This window comes from Sceloporus occidentalis, unplaced genomic scaffold (genome assembly GCF_023333645.1).
Source record: "Sceloporus occidentalis isolate IW3139 unplaced genomic scaffold, rSceOcc1.0.p SCAF_91, whole genome shotgun sequence".
NCBI classification, from domain to species: domain Eukaryota; kingdom Metazoa; phylum Chordata; class Lepidosauria; order Squamata; family Phrynosomatidae; genus Sceloporus; species Sceloporus occidentalis.
In genome coordinates this window covers 2,848,257-2,861,593 of record NW_028317071.1, presented here as the reverse complement: position 1 = coordinate 2,861,593, position 13,337 = coordinate 2,848,257, and the positions used below count along the sequence as shown (strand labels likewise).

The following is a 13,337-nucleotide window of genomic DNA, read 5'->3' as shown; positions in this document are numbered from 1 at the left end:
TTCTTCTTCTTAACCTTTATTTATGAAGCGCTGTAAATTTACACAGCACTGTACAAACAATCTTTTTAATTAGACGGTTACTTGCCCTCGGGCTTACAATCTAAAAAGACATGACACAAAAGGAGAAGGGAGTGGTGGAGGGAAAGGGTAAGAGGTCCAGCAGTTCCTCTCTACCTCTGAGGCCTGGACCAAGGCAGATGGACTGGAGGGAAAATACATACTCTCAGGTAGGATAATACATATACAGTACATAGCAATCCAGGAAATGGTTGATAAACAGGCACCAAAAGAATATCAAATAGTAAGGGACAATTATGCAATGCCTGGGAAGGCTTCTCTGAACAGGATGGTTTTCAACTCCATTTTGAAGCTAGTTAAAGAAGTGATGGCTCTTGCTTGTGGGGGAAGAAGGTTCCAGGAGTGAGGGGCAGCAAGTGAAAAGGGGCGAATCCGGGATGGGGCAGAGGAAATCCTGGGCTGGATCTACCCGCCATCCCTAGCCTCACATGAATGATAGGGAATGTCACCTATCTCTAAATGCCCTCTGCTTCATCTAAATGTATCACCCACTGGCAAAATTATTGTTGTTGTTGTTATTTTTATTATTATTTTGCAGTGAAATAATAATAATAATAATAATAATAATAATTATTATTATTATTAAATTTCTTTCACTGCAAAAATAACCAGTGTAGAAACTGCAGTTCTACTTGGAAGTAAATCTTGCCTCCACCTTGGCCCCACTTTGGAGGACGTCCTGCCCCCCCCCACCCCCAAAGAGTCCTTTAGAAACTTTACTAACCCCACTCTCTCTCTTTGCCCCCTCTTTTCCCTTTCCCTTTCTCTCTCTCCCCCCCCCCCCGATCTCCCCCCCTCACCAGCATGTCTCCTGTTCACGTTAAAATGTGAATGCATTCATTCAGGGGGGAGCACTGGAAACAAATGGGGCAAAAATGCAGCACGGCATCATGAGAAATTTGCAACCCAGGGGTTTTGCAGTGGTGTTCAAGAGCACAAGCAAATTGGAATTCCACACCAGACCAATCCGCAATGAGTTCAAACCAAGCCTCAATGCAAATCCCGTCAATACACTTATTTAGCAAACTCACCAAAATGAGGAGCCAGTAAGGATTCAGTTCAGAAGCCCTGCAGAAGCACCACACAAACAGTTCCCATTGAAAGGAACCAGGTGTGAAAATACACAGCGTTATAACATCAATTTGCATCGTTCGACCCGCACTCACCCCTGATCTTAGCTCCAATAACCTCAGTGTGATAAACGCCTTTGTCTAATCAGATTGAATAATATATTATTCAGATAGTTTCTTTTTTTAAAAAAAAATATTACAGATTCATTGAAACATGTTGGAAGGAACCAGCTTCCTGCCACTCAGGGAAACACAACTAAACTACTTCTTACAGATGGCCATCCAGCCTTGGTTTGAAGACCATCACAGGAGGAGAGTCCACTGTGGCAGTGTATCCCACTGTCAAACAGCTCTTAAGATCAGAAAGTAGAATCACAGAGTTGGAAGAGACCACAAAGGGCCACCTAGTTCAACCCTCCACCTGGTAGGAACCCAGAACTATAGCAATCCTGTGAGGTGTCCATCTCTGTTTAAAGATCTCCAAAGGAGGAGGCTCCACCACTCTCCAAGGGAGTCCGTTCTACTGCCGAGCCTCTCTTAAAGTTCTTCCTAACATTTAGGTGGGATGGGTCATCATGAGTCGGAAACCACTTGAAGGCACACTTGTGTTGTGTGGATGTGTCAAGAATTCAGGAAAGGGACTCTGCAGCCGCTGGTGCTTTGTGATGTAGAAGATAATGTTTCCTTGTAGTTTCTTGCCTGGCAAACCTCTTGCACTTTGCGCTTCTAATATTGCAGAGCTTGCCTCGTGGGCACTACCACAGCATCCCCCCATGGCTTCAGTTCCTGCCTCTTCCCTCCCCGCTCTGCTGGCACCAAACCGCTTCACTTCCGAGCTTGGGTTTGGGGCACATGGATGGCGCACAGACAGCAGATGCGCCAGGGAGGCAGTGGGAGTTTTAGGTCTTGGTGCTGACTGTCCCTGTTTGTCTCCCAGCTATGTACTCTGTGGAGATCACTGTGGAGAAGGACAAAGTCACGGGGGAGACAAAGGTCCTATCCAGCACCACTAGACTTCCCAAAGACCACTCAGTTCAGGGGGTCAAAGTGTACGAGGACGAGATGAAAGGTATGCTCCATCCATACCCCAAAGTCTAGGGTCTCAGGGGCTCCAGGAGCTCAGCTGGGTCTTGGGGACCTTTGCCACAGCTGCCCAATTTGCAGGGAGAATCCCAACTAATCCTCTGCTATCCCACTTTTCCAACTGCTTTTAAAATGTCCTGGTTTCTCTCTCTCCTCCCCCTTTGTCCCCTGCTGCAAACTGAGTTCAAAATGCAAAAGTTGTTTGTACTCAACACATCAGGAGGAGAGGAGAGGAGGTGGCAGAATCTTGCTTTTCCCAGTTGGTTCAGGCAAAAGCAAACTGCTGAAGGCTCTCCTAGTTTGTTTGCTCTTCCTAATGAATACCTTTTACCATCTTGGCTACACTCCGATGTTGTTTGGCCATACAGTTGTGAAATGTTGGAAGATATGCAGGTGGGAGTGGGCCGCCTTACAATCATAGAGTTGGAAGAGACCACAAGGGCCATCCAGTCCAACCCCCTGCCATGCAGGAAATCCAAATCAAAGCATCCCCGACAGATGGCCATCCAGCCTTTGCTTAAAGACCTCCAAGGAAGGAGACTCCTTCTCTTGAAAAGCTGAATTGTCCCTTCCGAATCAGCCTACACACGTTACAGTTGTGACCATGAACAATTGCTCGTAGCAATGGCGCCACTAAGGTTAGCATCACCCGGTGCAATAACTCATGGTGCCAACCCCTTTACTGACCTCCTCCCATATCACATCGTACAGGATCCTTAGTCGTGTTTTTTGTATTTACATTACTCGTAAATCGCAATTCCCGTATATCACTGAAGGGAATGGCAAGAGTTGTGACGTAAACCAATGAGAAAAATTAAAATTATAGCTAGCAATATCATATGCACACAGCCTAAATGTATTTACATTTATCTAGTTTCGTGGAGTTGAAGTGAAAATTGGTAAGATGTGATGTTTTCAAATAAATAAAAAAAGAATAAAAAATTAATTTTTAGGGCTAGAAAACTGCAGACATTGAATCTGATACTCATCTCTGCTTGAGTCCCCCCAAAACCCAGTAGACCCATAGACTCCCCTGACAATTCACAGACACATACTGGGAATACCAAGTGCTGGGATCAGATTGAGGTGAAAATTTTAGGGAGATGGGATCAGGATCTTTAATGTAGCCTCATTGGTTCTAGCCAAAAGGTGGATGGAGAGCAGAGTGGAAGGTGAGTCCAGGCACCACAACAAGTGGGAAGGAAGGAAGTAAATACACAGACACCCTGGAGACACCCTCCAGGTTGTAGCAACCAATCAGTGGAGCCTTGCAAATAATAGCAAGCTATTGCCCTCCTAAGGGAGCTGGAGATTTGCACTCAGCTCTTTCTGCTTGCCTGGAGTTGGATCTCCTAAGACAGGGCAATTCGCACCTGGAGGTGAACCCTGAAAACTGCAGAGTCAGGATCTGGCAAAATTATCCAGCCCCACCAAGGAGAACATCCATATGGATTATAAGTGGAACAGCCACATGAAAAAGACAGTGGGACTCCTGTACTGTTGTACAACCTTCTTCTTTTCTGTGTGGCTGCCCTAGCTGTAGTCTTAGGAATACTCTTGGGAGTAGGGTGAATGTGGAGGGTCTTGGGCAAGGGGAAACCTTGAAGCTTCTCTGTTTATGCAATCCTAAAGCCCACAGTATGGTCATGATCCTAGTCCTCACCATGCACTGTCTCTTGTCTTCCCCTACAGTGGTCCATGCCATCCGAGCCAAGGATGGGGCTCTGGAGAACGGCCTCCACCAACTCAGCTCCTCAGAGGTGGACGAGCTCCTCCACAAAGCTGATGAAGTGACCCTGAGTGAAGTCTCTGAGAAGGTCAAGGACCTAGAAGAAGCCCGAAGCCACCCGGCAAGCCAGAAGGTCACACCCCGGAAAGAAATCACAGGCGTCCAGGCCAAACCAGTAGAGAGTCCAAAGTTATTGGCTTCTGGGGAAGGTCCGGAACCCAGCAAAGAGCAACCGGTCACTATGATCTTCATGGGCTACCAGAACGTGGAAGACGAGAACGAGACCAAAAAGGTTCTGGGCCTCGAGGGAACAATCAAAGCAGAGCTAGTGGTGATCGGCGATGCTGAGAACAAGCTGGCAGCAGATTCCACGGGAAAGAACCAAGCACCACCCAACGGCAGCGCGGTGGAACCGGTGACAGCCATCCCACAGAAGAAGGAGAATCAGGCCAGGGAGAATCAGCCACCGGCCAACGACACTGAGCCCAAAGGCACCGAGCAAGATCTTGAGACGAAGAAACAGCACTGCAAATGTTGTTCGGTGATGTAAGAGATCCCCCGGAACTGTCTTTTGCCCCGCCATTCCCACCTTGAACCCTCAATGCCGCCTTTTGGGTTACTTCCTGTGTTCTACAAACTCCTAGGTTTTAAAGTGTTCTTATTTTTACTTAAGGACCCACACTCCTCCCACCCTACCCACAAATGCACCCCATCTCTCATTCTTTCTCTCTCTCTCTCATTCTAAGGAAGAATAGAAGTTCCGCACAGGTGGAAAAATGCATAAGATCTAAAACGATGCCAAGCTGCCAGCCTCTGGTTTCCTCCTGCCTGGCTTTGATATCCTTATCTCCTTTTTTGTGTTCATGAATGGAAGACATGCAAAATACTGTATTTGTTAGACACTGTGGCCCTCTTCTATGATTCATATCTGGTCTCTGGGGCAAGACTCATCAGGACACTTTTATGGTCAAAGATTCTTCAAGGCCCACTTCATTTTAAGAGAGAGAAAGAGTGAAAGAGAGAGAAAGAGAGAACTACATAGTCAAAATGGAGAGGTATGTTTCCTCATCCTTGCAATTGGCCCCAATTTTGTCAGGAGAACTAGCCTTTCCTTGAGGAGAACATCTAGAGAAGTAAAAATGGAGGGAGGAAGGAAGCAAGGTAGGGAGGGATGGAGGGAGGTAGGAAAGAGGGAAGGAAAGAGGGCAGGAAGGAAGGAAGGAAGGAAGGAAGGAAGGAAGGAAGGAAGGAAGGAAGGAAGCTTGAGTTTGTCCAAAGGTTGGAGAGCTCTTGGCCCCACTGGCCTACAAGATCTATTAGGTCCTTCAAGAACTTGATCTAAAGAGTTCTTCAAGAATACCACTAATGAGATTTCTGCTTAACAGAGGGACTGAGATGGGCCTGAAGTCACAAACAGTTTTTAACCCATCTCTCCACCTGTTTTCTGGATACATCCCAATGCGCCCAGATTCTGGAAACCAATCTTCATCACCAAAATGCCTCTGAGAGGACTTCTCTGCCACAATCCAGCTGTCTCAATGAGGTGGTGAGGTTGAAAGCTACAACAAAGCTACTCAGATACTTGTCTCTCGCCTACCCACCCACCCATTTAAAAACATGTTGTTGGTCACCTCTCCAATTATAATATGGAGAATTGATCAGGCCGTTGAAAATTCAGTGTGCACCTTTTGGCCCATACCTGGAGATGTTTTTGAAAAATACGCTTCTTTGCCATGAAATGGAAGTAGAAGAGAAAGAGTCGTGTTGCAGGTCAGGAAGAATGTAAGTGACCAGGGGTCCAAAGTGAAGAAGACACTGGGTGCAAGGTTGGTACAGGATGAATAAGCCGCCAAAACCCTGGATGGAAGACAGAGGGAGGGAATGAAAGAACAGCAGTAAGGAAAAGAGGCAGGATGGAATAGATCACAGGAGCAGAAAGGGGCAGCTCCCAGCCATGAGGGAAAATTGACTCCCACAGAAAGGACAACTGCACTGGAGCTAAAGTGTTGTGTAATAGTTTGAGTGTTGGACTAGGATTCCTCTGAGAGACAAGGGTTCGAATCTCTGTTCGGCCACAGATGCCCACTGGGTGACCCTGGGCAAGTCACATTTTCTCAGCTGCAGAGGAATACAAAGGCAACTCCCACTGCAAGAAGTCCGGTCACGAAAACCTTGGGGGAGGGTTGAGCAGTGTGGTGTAGTGGTTTGAGTGTTGGAATCCCACTGGGTCCTCAAGGAACACACAGGGGGACCATGGGCAAATCATACTCTCTCAGCTTTAGAGGAAGGCCAATTCCCTCTGAACAAATCTTGCCTAGAAATGCCCATGATCACATCGCCTTAGGGTTGCCAGAAGTTGGAAATGACTCGAAGGCACACAACAACATTAGCTAAGATGGCAGCTCACCATCAAACACATCTCCCATCCTCATGTCTTCACAAAAGTGGTCACGACAACATCAGATGCTCAGCAAGCAATTCCCTGCCTACCCTCACCAACCTCTCCCACAGTTTCCCTTTCTACATTTTCCCCATTTGAGTAACATTCCTTGAAACACAAATCTGTTCAAGGCTGTTGCATGACTCCCTTTTTTTCTCAGTTGGTTGGGATTTCTCTTGGACAAGACTGAAAGCCTGCAGAGACCTTTGTATCCTAAAAGAAAAAAGAGACATGTTTGAGGATGCTAAAAAAACAAATACATACAATCTTTGGGTTTGTTTTTTTTTAAAGTAAATAAAGACCATGGCCTACATCCTCGGTCACAGTCTGTGAATCTGTGGCTGCATAGCAGAAATGCAACGAAGCCCTGGGCAATGTGAAAGAACTCAGTGTGATTCTGCATATGCATAAGGCCATCTACGGAGACTGAAGTCCCAGGGAGAATGCAAGGCCATCTTTTTAGCATCCTGAGACGTGTCTCTTTTTATTTTGTGGATTTCATTAGCTGCTTCCACATTTTTACTTTTCTAGTATGCGGAGTGTAGGTAGCAGTGTGCGTTTCTGTGTGGAGGTGTGTGTGTGTGTGTGTGTCCTCCTGGCAGCCAATCTATAGAGTGTCCGAGACGATGGCTCCACTTCTCTTCCTGGGAAAAGTGGAAAGGATGGACCTGGCATTCCTGAACTTTGCATGTCTCTAGAAAAGTTTCCCAAAAGCTTTTAACTTGTTACACAAGGTCCAAAATCACTGTCCTTGGGTAGGTCTTATCCCAGCAGGTTGTTGTTGTTAACTGCCCTCAGTCAGCTGATTCATGGTGACCCCAGGATACCTCCAAAACCCCGTCTTCAACCGCACTATTCAGGTCCTGCAGATTCAGGACCATGGCCTCCTTGATGGAATCTAAATGTGGTCTTCCTCTCTTCCAACTATCCTCCACCTTTCCCAGCATTCTTGGTTTTTGGGGGGAGTCATAGAATCACAGAGTTGGAAGAGATCCCCAAGGACCATCCAATCCAACCCCATTCTACCATGCAAGAAGACACTATACAAGCCCTCCCTGGGACAGATGGCCATCCAGCCTCTGGCTATAAACCTCCAAAGAAGGAGACACCATCACTCTCTTCCAGCATCTTCCACTGTCAAACAGCTCTTACAGTCAGGAAGTTCTTCCTAGTGTTTCAGTGGAATCTCTTTTCCTGTAGTTTGAATCCACTGCTCCAGGTCCTATTCTCTGCAGCATCAGAAAACAAGCTTGCTCCATCCTCAATATGGCACCTCTTCAAATATTTAAACATGGCTACCATGTCCCCACTTAACCTCCTCTTCTCCAGGCTAAACATACCCGGCTCCCTAAGTGATAGACTTCAAGACATAGCCGTGTTTGTCTGTAGAATCAGTATGTAGAGGGATCTTGTAGCACCTTTGAGACTAAAGAAAGAAGTTGGCAACAGGAGCTTTCATAGACTTGGGTGCACCTGAGGAAGTAGACTTAAGTTTACGAAAGCTCATGTTGCCAACTTCTTTCTTTAGCTAGTCTCAAAGTGCTACAAGATCTCTCTACAAACTGGCTCCCTAAGTCGCTCCTCATTGGGCTTGGTAGTTTCCAGACCTTTCATATTTTGGTCATCCTCCTCTGGAGATGCTCCAGCTTCGCAGCATCCCTCTTGAATTGTGGTACCCACAAATGGACACAGGATTCCAGAGGAGTCATGGCTTCTCATGTGACCAAAGTACAACAGCCACAGTTTAGCCATTTAGGCTTCCACGCCTGATCTGTTCTAGGACCCATTTGTTTGTCTTTTTGGCCACCCTCGGTATCCTTGGCATTTTTCTCCAGCACCACAATTTGAATTAGTTTATATTTTTTATCCGCTTTCTTTCCTCTCCAGCTCTTGCATCCTTTCCTTGTGGATGGGGGAATGCTCTGGCCTGGCTGATCCTGACTTTAGTATTCAGAGTTCTGTCTTTTACTTCAGGATATTATCTGGTTTTTTCATAGCTTCCTTCCCCAATCCTTTAGTCTTCTTCTGATTTCCTACCTGAAACCTGCCTTCTGGTCAATGGTCAATCCAAGGTATAGGAAACATTTAACTGGAGGCTGCAACACAGAGCAATGAGCCATTCCTTCTCTACTTTTGGCCCAGCAAGTAACCAAACAGTTTAGTTTTCTTTTCACTTAAGTATGGGAAACTGGGTAGCCTTGGGCAAATCACACTCTCTCAGCCTTAGAGGAAGGCAATGGTGGTAAACCCTCACTGGCCAAACCTTGCCAAGAAAATCCCATGATAGGTTCAGCATAGGGTCGCCATAAGTCAGAAATGACTCGAAGGCACACAATAACAAATGGGAGAACTAAAACTGGGATTTTCAGCATCCAAAACCAATGACCGCCAGGCCATCTCTAATGGTGTCTTTCCCCTCCCAAAAAGTTCCATGAAACTGCTAGATCTTGTGCCTTTCCCCCAGGTTGGGTTGTGCAGCCATTCCCATGTGGGTGTGTGAGTGTGTTTGTGTGTAGGGAGCTGCCTCTTCCCTTTGGGTACTGCTTAACTTGCTCAGAATTCAATTCCTACTCGCCCAAGAAACCCACCAGGTGACATTCTCTCAGCCTCAGGGAAAGGCAATGGCAACCCCACTATGAACAATTCTTGCCCAAAAAAAACCTTGATAGGTTCAAAAACGACTTGAAGGGACACAACAACAGCATTAACAGCAACTTGCTCAGCAGCTCCTTAGCCCTGGGTGGGAGAGGAAGGCCAGGTGGGATTATAGCACTCAAAACGTGGATTTAAGCCCAGAGTGGGCACTTCTGGAAGGCTAGGGGGCTGCGTTTGTCCCATGAGTGGCCTTGGGGGAACGTTTTCTTGCCCCCAAATGCCCCTTGGGGGGACATGGGGGGCATTCTCACCATGTTTTTTGGTCCTCTCTGAGCCATTTTAGGGACAGGAGAAGCTGTTTGAAAACAGAATGTGAGTGCAACCCACATGAAGCTGGCAAGTGGCAATAAAATAACTGCAAGGCTTTGTTTGTTGTAATGCCATTTGACTGGCAATGTGTGTTTCCAGTTGGCAAGGGGTCTGACCAATGGCCAGAGCCAGGCAGGAAGGCATACAAGAGTTGCCATTCCTGCCCCTATCTTGATGGATTTCAAATGGGAAGGGGGGAGGGGGTTAAGATTTTTTGTCTGTTTAAATTTTGCAGACATTGAAAAGATCTTATCTCTATGGTTGTAAATTAATATTTCCAACCAAGGGCTGGAAACCTTTGCTTTATTTCATTCTTTCATGGAAGAACAATGAATTTTCAAGGTTCTTCCTGGCTGGCGCATTTGGGACATTTTGACTGAACTGTCACACTTTTGGAGCTTTTGTTGGAGGGGAAATTGGTTTGTGCAAAAAATATGGGATTTTCCATAGAAAGCACTGTACTTTTGCACAAATGTACATTTTCTGTGTAAAGCTAGGGTATTTTTTGTGGGCGGGTGAAATCTCAGTATTTGTTTGCTCCCCCCCTAAAAAAAAAGTCCCCTCCCCCTTAAACTAGTAGTCTTGAGACATCCTTTTACATGAAGGATGCCAACATTTGTGAGCAATTTTTTTTGGTCATCCTTATCGCAGATCACCTTTTCTGCTATTGTATCGTGTCCGACAAACAAAAGCAGGAAGGAGGAATGATGGTCCAAAGAAAAAAAGAAAAAAAGGTGGAAAGGAAAAGGAAAAAGAAGTGTGTGTGTGTGTGTATGTGTGTGTAAATCATGACCAAAGAAAAAGAACCAGGCTGCCATTGAGCCAGAATGGCATATTCCAAATTAATTTTAGTTTGACCACTGCTTAGAGATCAGCCTTGCTAGGTTATAGAATCATAGAATTGGAAAGGACCCCCCCCCAAAGGTCTTGTAGTCCAAACCCCTGCCATGTAGGGGCACAAAACTACAACCCTCCTCAAAGATACCCACCCAACCACTGCTTAAATTGATGGTAGGATAGATTCATTTGAACATGAGGAGGAACATCTTGATGGCAAGAGTGGGTTTGGGCAATGGAACAAATGACCCAAAGAGAGGCGATGGGGTCTCTTTCTCTGGACATCTTCCAAAAGGAGAACCTTCATTGAGCAGGGGCTGGACCTGATGACCTCTGGGGATCCCTTCCAACTCTGATTCTATGGCTCTATGATTTTATGACTCCTGAAAGAGGCCACCCAATCTCTGCTTAAAGACCTCCAAAGATGGAGAGTCTATCCCTTCCCAAGGCAGTCCATTCCACTGTTGAATGGCTCCTACAGTCAAGAAGTTAGATTGAATTTTTTTTCCTTGTAATTTGAATCCATTACCTTTTGTCCTGTCCTCTAGAGCAGCAGAAAACAAGCTTCCTCCTTCTTCTCCATTATTCTATCATGTCACCTCTCTGTCTTCTCTTCTCTGAGCGAAACATGCCCAGCTCCCTTGGTTGTTCCTCCTAAGGCAAGGGTCTCATATATAAAACAACGACTGCATAATAGGCAACAGGAAGGGTTTTGTTGGTTGGTGCATAGGAGTTGTGTTGCAGAGAATGTCTCCCAGTTTGAGAGAGCCTTGGAAAACCTTTGAAAGTCCAGCATTGTAGAAGTTTGGATCCCTGCCCTTAGGGAAGGAAGCCATTGCTCTTTACAAACCTTCTCTAACCTCAACAGCAAACTACAGGACCTGAGGTGGAAGAGGCTGACCGCCACCAATTTTTCAATCCAGAGGTTGGACTTGTTGGGGTTGGCAACAGATATCCCCAAAGTTTCCACTGAAGAGGAGTGGGATTTCTTTTGCAAAGTGTGTGGTCCACCTAGACGTCAATCCTACAGAAAAGGCCAGTTGTTCCAACATCACCAAGGCTTGCCCTTGGTGGGTCCATGAGGAAAAAACCAGCCTGGAACTGGCCTGCTATTTTGGAAACAGACATCTCTGCAGGTGGCACCATCCTAAGGGCTTCCATGCCAGGATTTGTTCATTGTGGCTGCTCTTTTGTGCCATCATTGCAGAAGAGAGGCAAGGCCACCCTTCTGTGGACACTTGTTCCCTGGCAACATGGGAATGTTGTCCATTTTTGCCATCTCTGGCTGCTTCTTGGACGTGAACATTCATACTTTTCAACGTTTTGCAGATGAAAACAGGGAGACGTGGGGCCAAGTGATGTCAGAGTGTGGTCAAGATGGCAGATGTTATTACTGAGGAAGAGTAGATAAGCTGGGAGAGACAGCAGGAATTTGGGATAAAGTAAACTCTGCCTCTCCTCTCCCTCCTCCATTGAATGAATGGAGTGCAAACGACTTTTGCACTTGGAATGCAATTTGCAGCAATGCAAGGCAGCTGAGGACAAAAGGGGAAAGGTGGGAGGAGGAGTGAAAAACTGGGATGTTTTAAAAGCACCTGGGAAATTGGGATGGGAGAAAATTGATCAGGACTATGTAAAAATGACTGCATAATAGGTGAAACATTTGTTTGAGGGGGAGAAGGAAGGGCTTTGTTGGTTGGTGCATAGGATTATTAGTGGTGGATGAGCATCTTCACCAGCCACACCAGCAGCTGCTTCTTCTGCCAATGCCTCCAGCTTAACTCCACCATTCCCTACCAGCCAGAAGATGGCAAGAGCAACAAGTGTGCATGCGCACACTCAGATACACACTCAGATACCCCCTAGAGTCCCAGGCAGTTGCCAAGAAGGAAACCACCAGGCCTTGCACAGGCCAAGCAGCAAGGATGCCATCAGGTTGTACTTAATTGTGGATAAGCAAACTCCCATTGCCCATTTTCTCTCCCTGCCCACCTCCGGTTTCATCCGGAGTGTACAGCGTGGTGATGATCCCCTTCGTATACTTCATCCTCCATCCCAGATCCAGCTGTTTGAAATTCCTCTTTTCTCCTCTTCCTCATTATTGTTGGTTTGTAATATACTGGAGCAGAGCAAATAAAAGGTGTGAATCATCTGGAAAAGAAATGAGAGATAAGAGAGAGAGAGGGAATCAAGTTGTTCCTTTCTGGTTTCCTCTTCTTATTTTGGTTTTATTTTTATTCTTCTCTACACTTCCCCTCAAAAATAAAGACAAATGAAAATGCAGGCTACCTTTTTGTAAAACCAATCGATGTCATCTCTTTAAAGGGCCTCTGCAACCTGTCCCTTTCTGATGTGCAATAATGCTGAGGCTGGTCCATTCCAGGGATGGCAGCCCTGCAGCCCTCCAGGTCTTGTTGAGAGGGCAGATCCCAGAAGCCCCCTAAGCCACCGTAAGCCGTGGTGAGGAATGCTGAGAGATGGAGTCCAGAGGGCTGCATGAGTCCCATTCCTGCTCTGGACAGTATTGCCGGTGGCTCTATGGTTGGAGTTGATCTACTCTGAGTTTTAGTATAAACGTAGTTATCTAGATTGCTGAACCTTCTCCTCCAAATAGGTTCAACTCTTTATATAGCTCCATTACAGTTTGGACTGAAACCCAGAGTGGATGAGCCAACCTGCTGACATCTCAGCCACCTGCTACCACTGAACATGTCTGGTTTGTCACCACTGCAGTCTCACTCAGTACCTAAACTGTCTGGATAAGACCTGTTTGGTCCCTTCAGGTCCTATTGGACTGCAACCCCCTTGATCTTTCAACACTGATGGCAACCACAGTCCAACAACATCCAGAAGGCTACATCTTCTCCCCCTTGATTAAAATGATGAGGGGGGGTTCAAAGAAATGGTTTCTGGGGTTAAAACAAATGAATGGTGTGGCTGGGAAGATAATGGCACATGGATTAGGAACCAGGAGTCCTTGCCCCTCTGGGTCATTTCCATTTGGAACCTTTTCCAGTGCTGTGTGTTGTGTATTGCGCAGTGGGAAATATCACCTTTTGACTTTTGGGGGACAGTGCTCACCATTCTTGACCCTGGCTGGGGAAATTGGTTGTGCTGTAATCCAAACATGTAACAA

The 13,337-nt window shown here is 46.2% G+C and overlaps 1 protein-coding gene across 5 annotated transcripts in view; it reads left to right on the top strand.

Annotated features, from left to right (window-relative positions):
* PALM (paralemmin) overlaps window positions 1–12,484 on the top strand; it is a 55,332-nt gene extending 42,848 nt beyond the window's left edge. For 3 of the 5 annotated variants that reach the window (XM_089496620.1, XM_089496619.1, XM_089496618.1), the window contains one exon: window positions 3,924–12,484. In XM_089496620.1, the coding sequence (XP_089352746.1) occupies window positions 3,924–4,510 (587 nt within the window). In that variant the 3' untranslated portion in view covers window positions 4,511–12,484. Of the gene's footprint in view, window positions 1–2,085; window positions 2,218–3,923 lie in introns of all 5 variants that reach the window. The other 2 variants (XM_089496617.1, XM_089496616.1) reach the window with 1 other exon arrangement.
* Window positions 12,485–13,337: the final 853 nt, after the last annotated feature.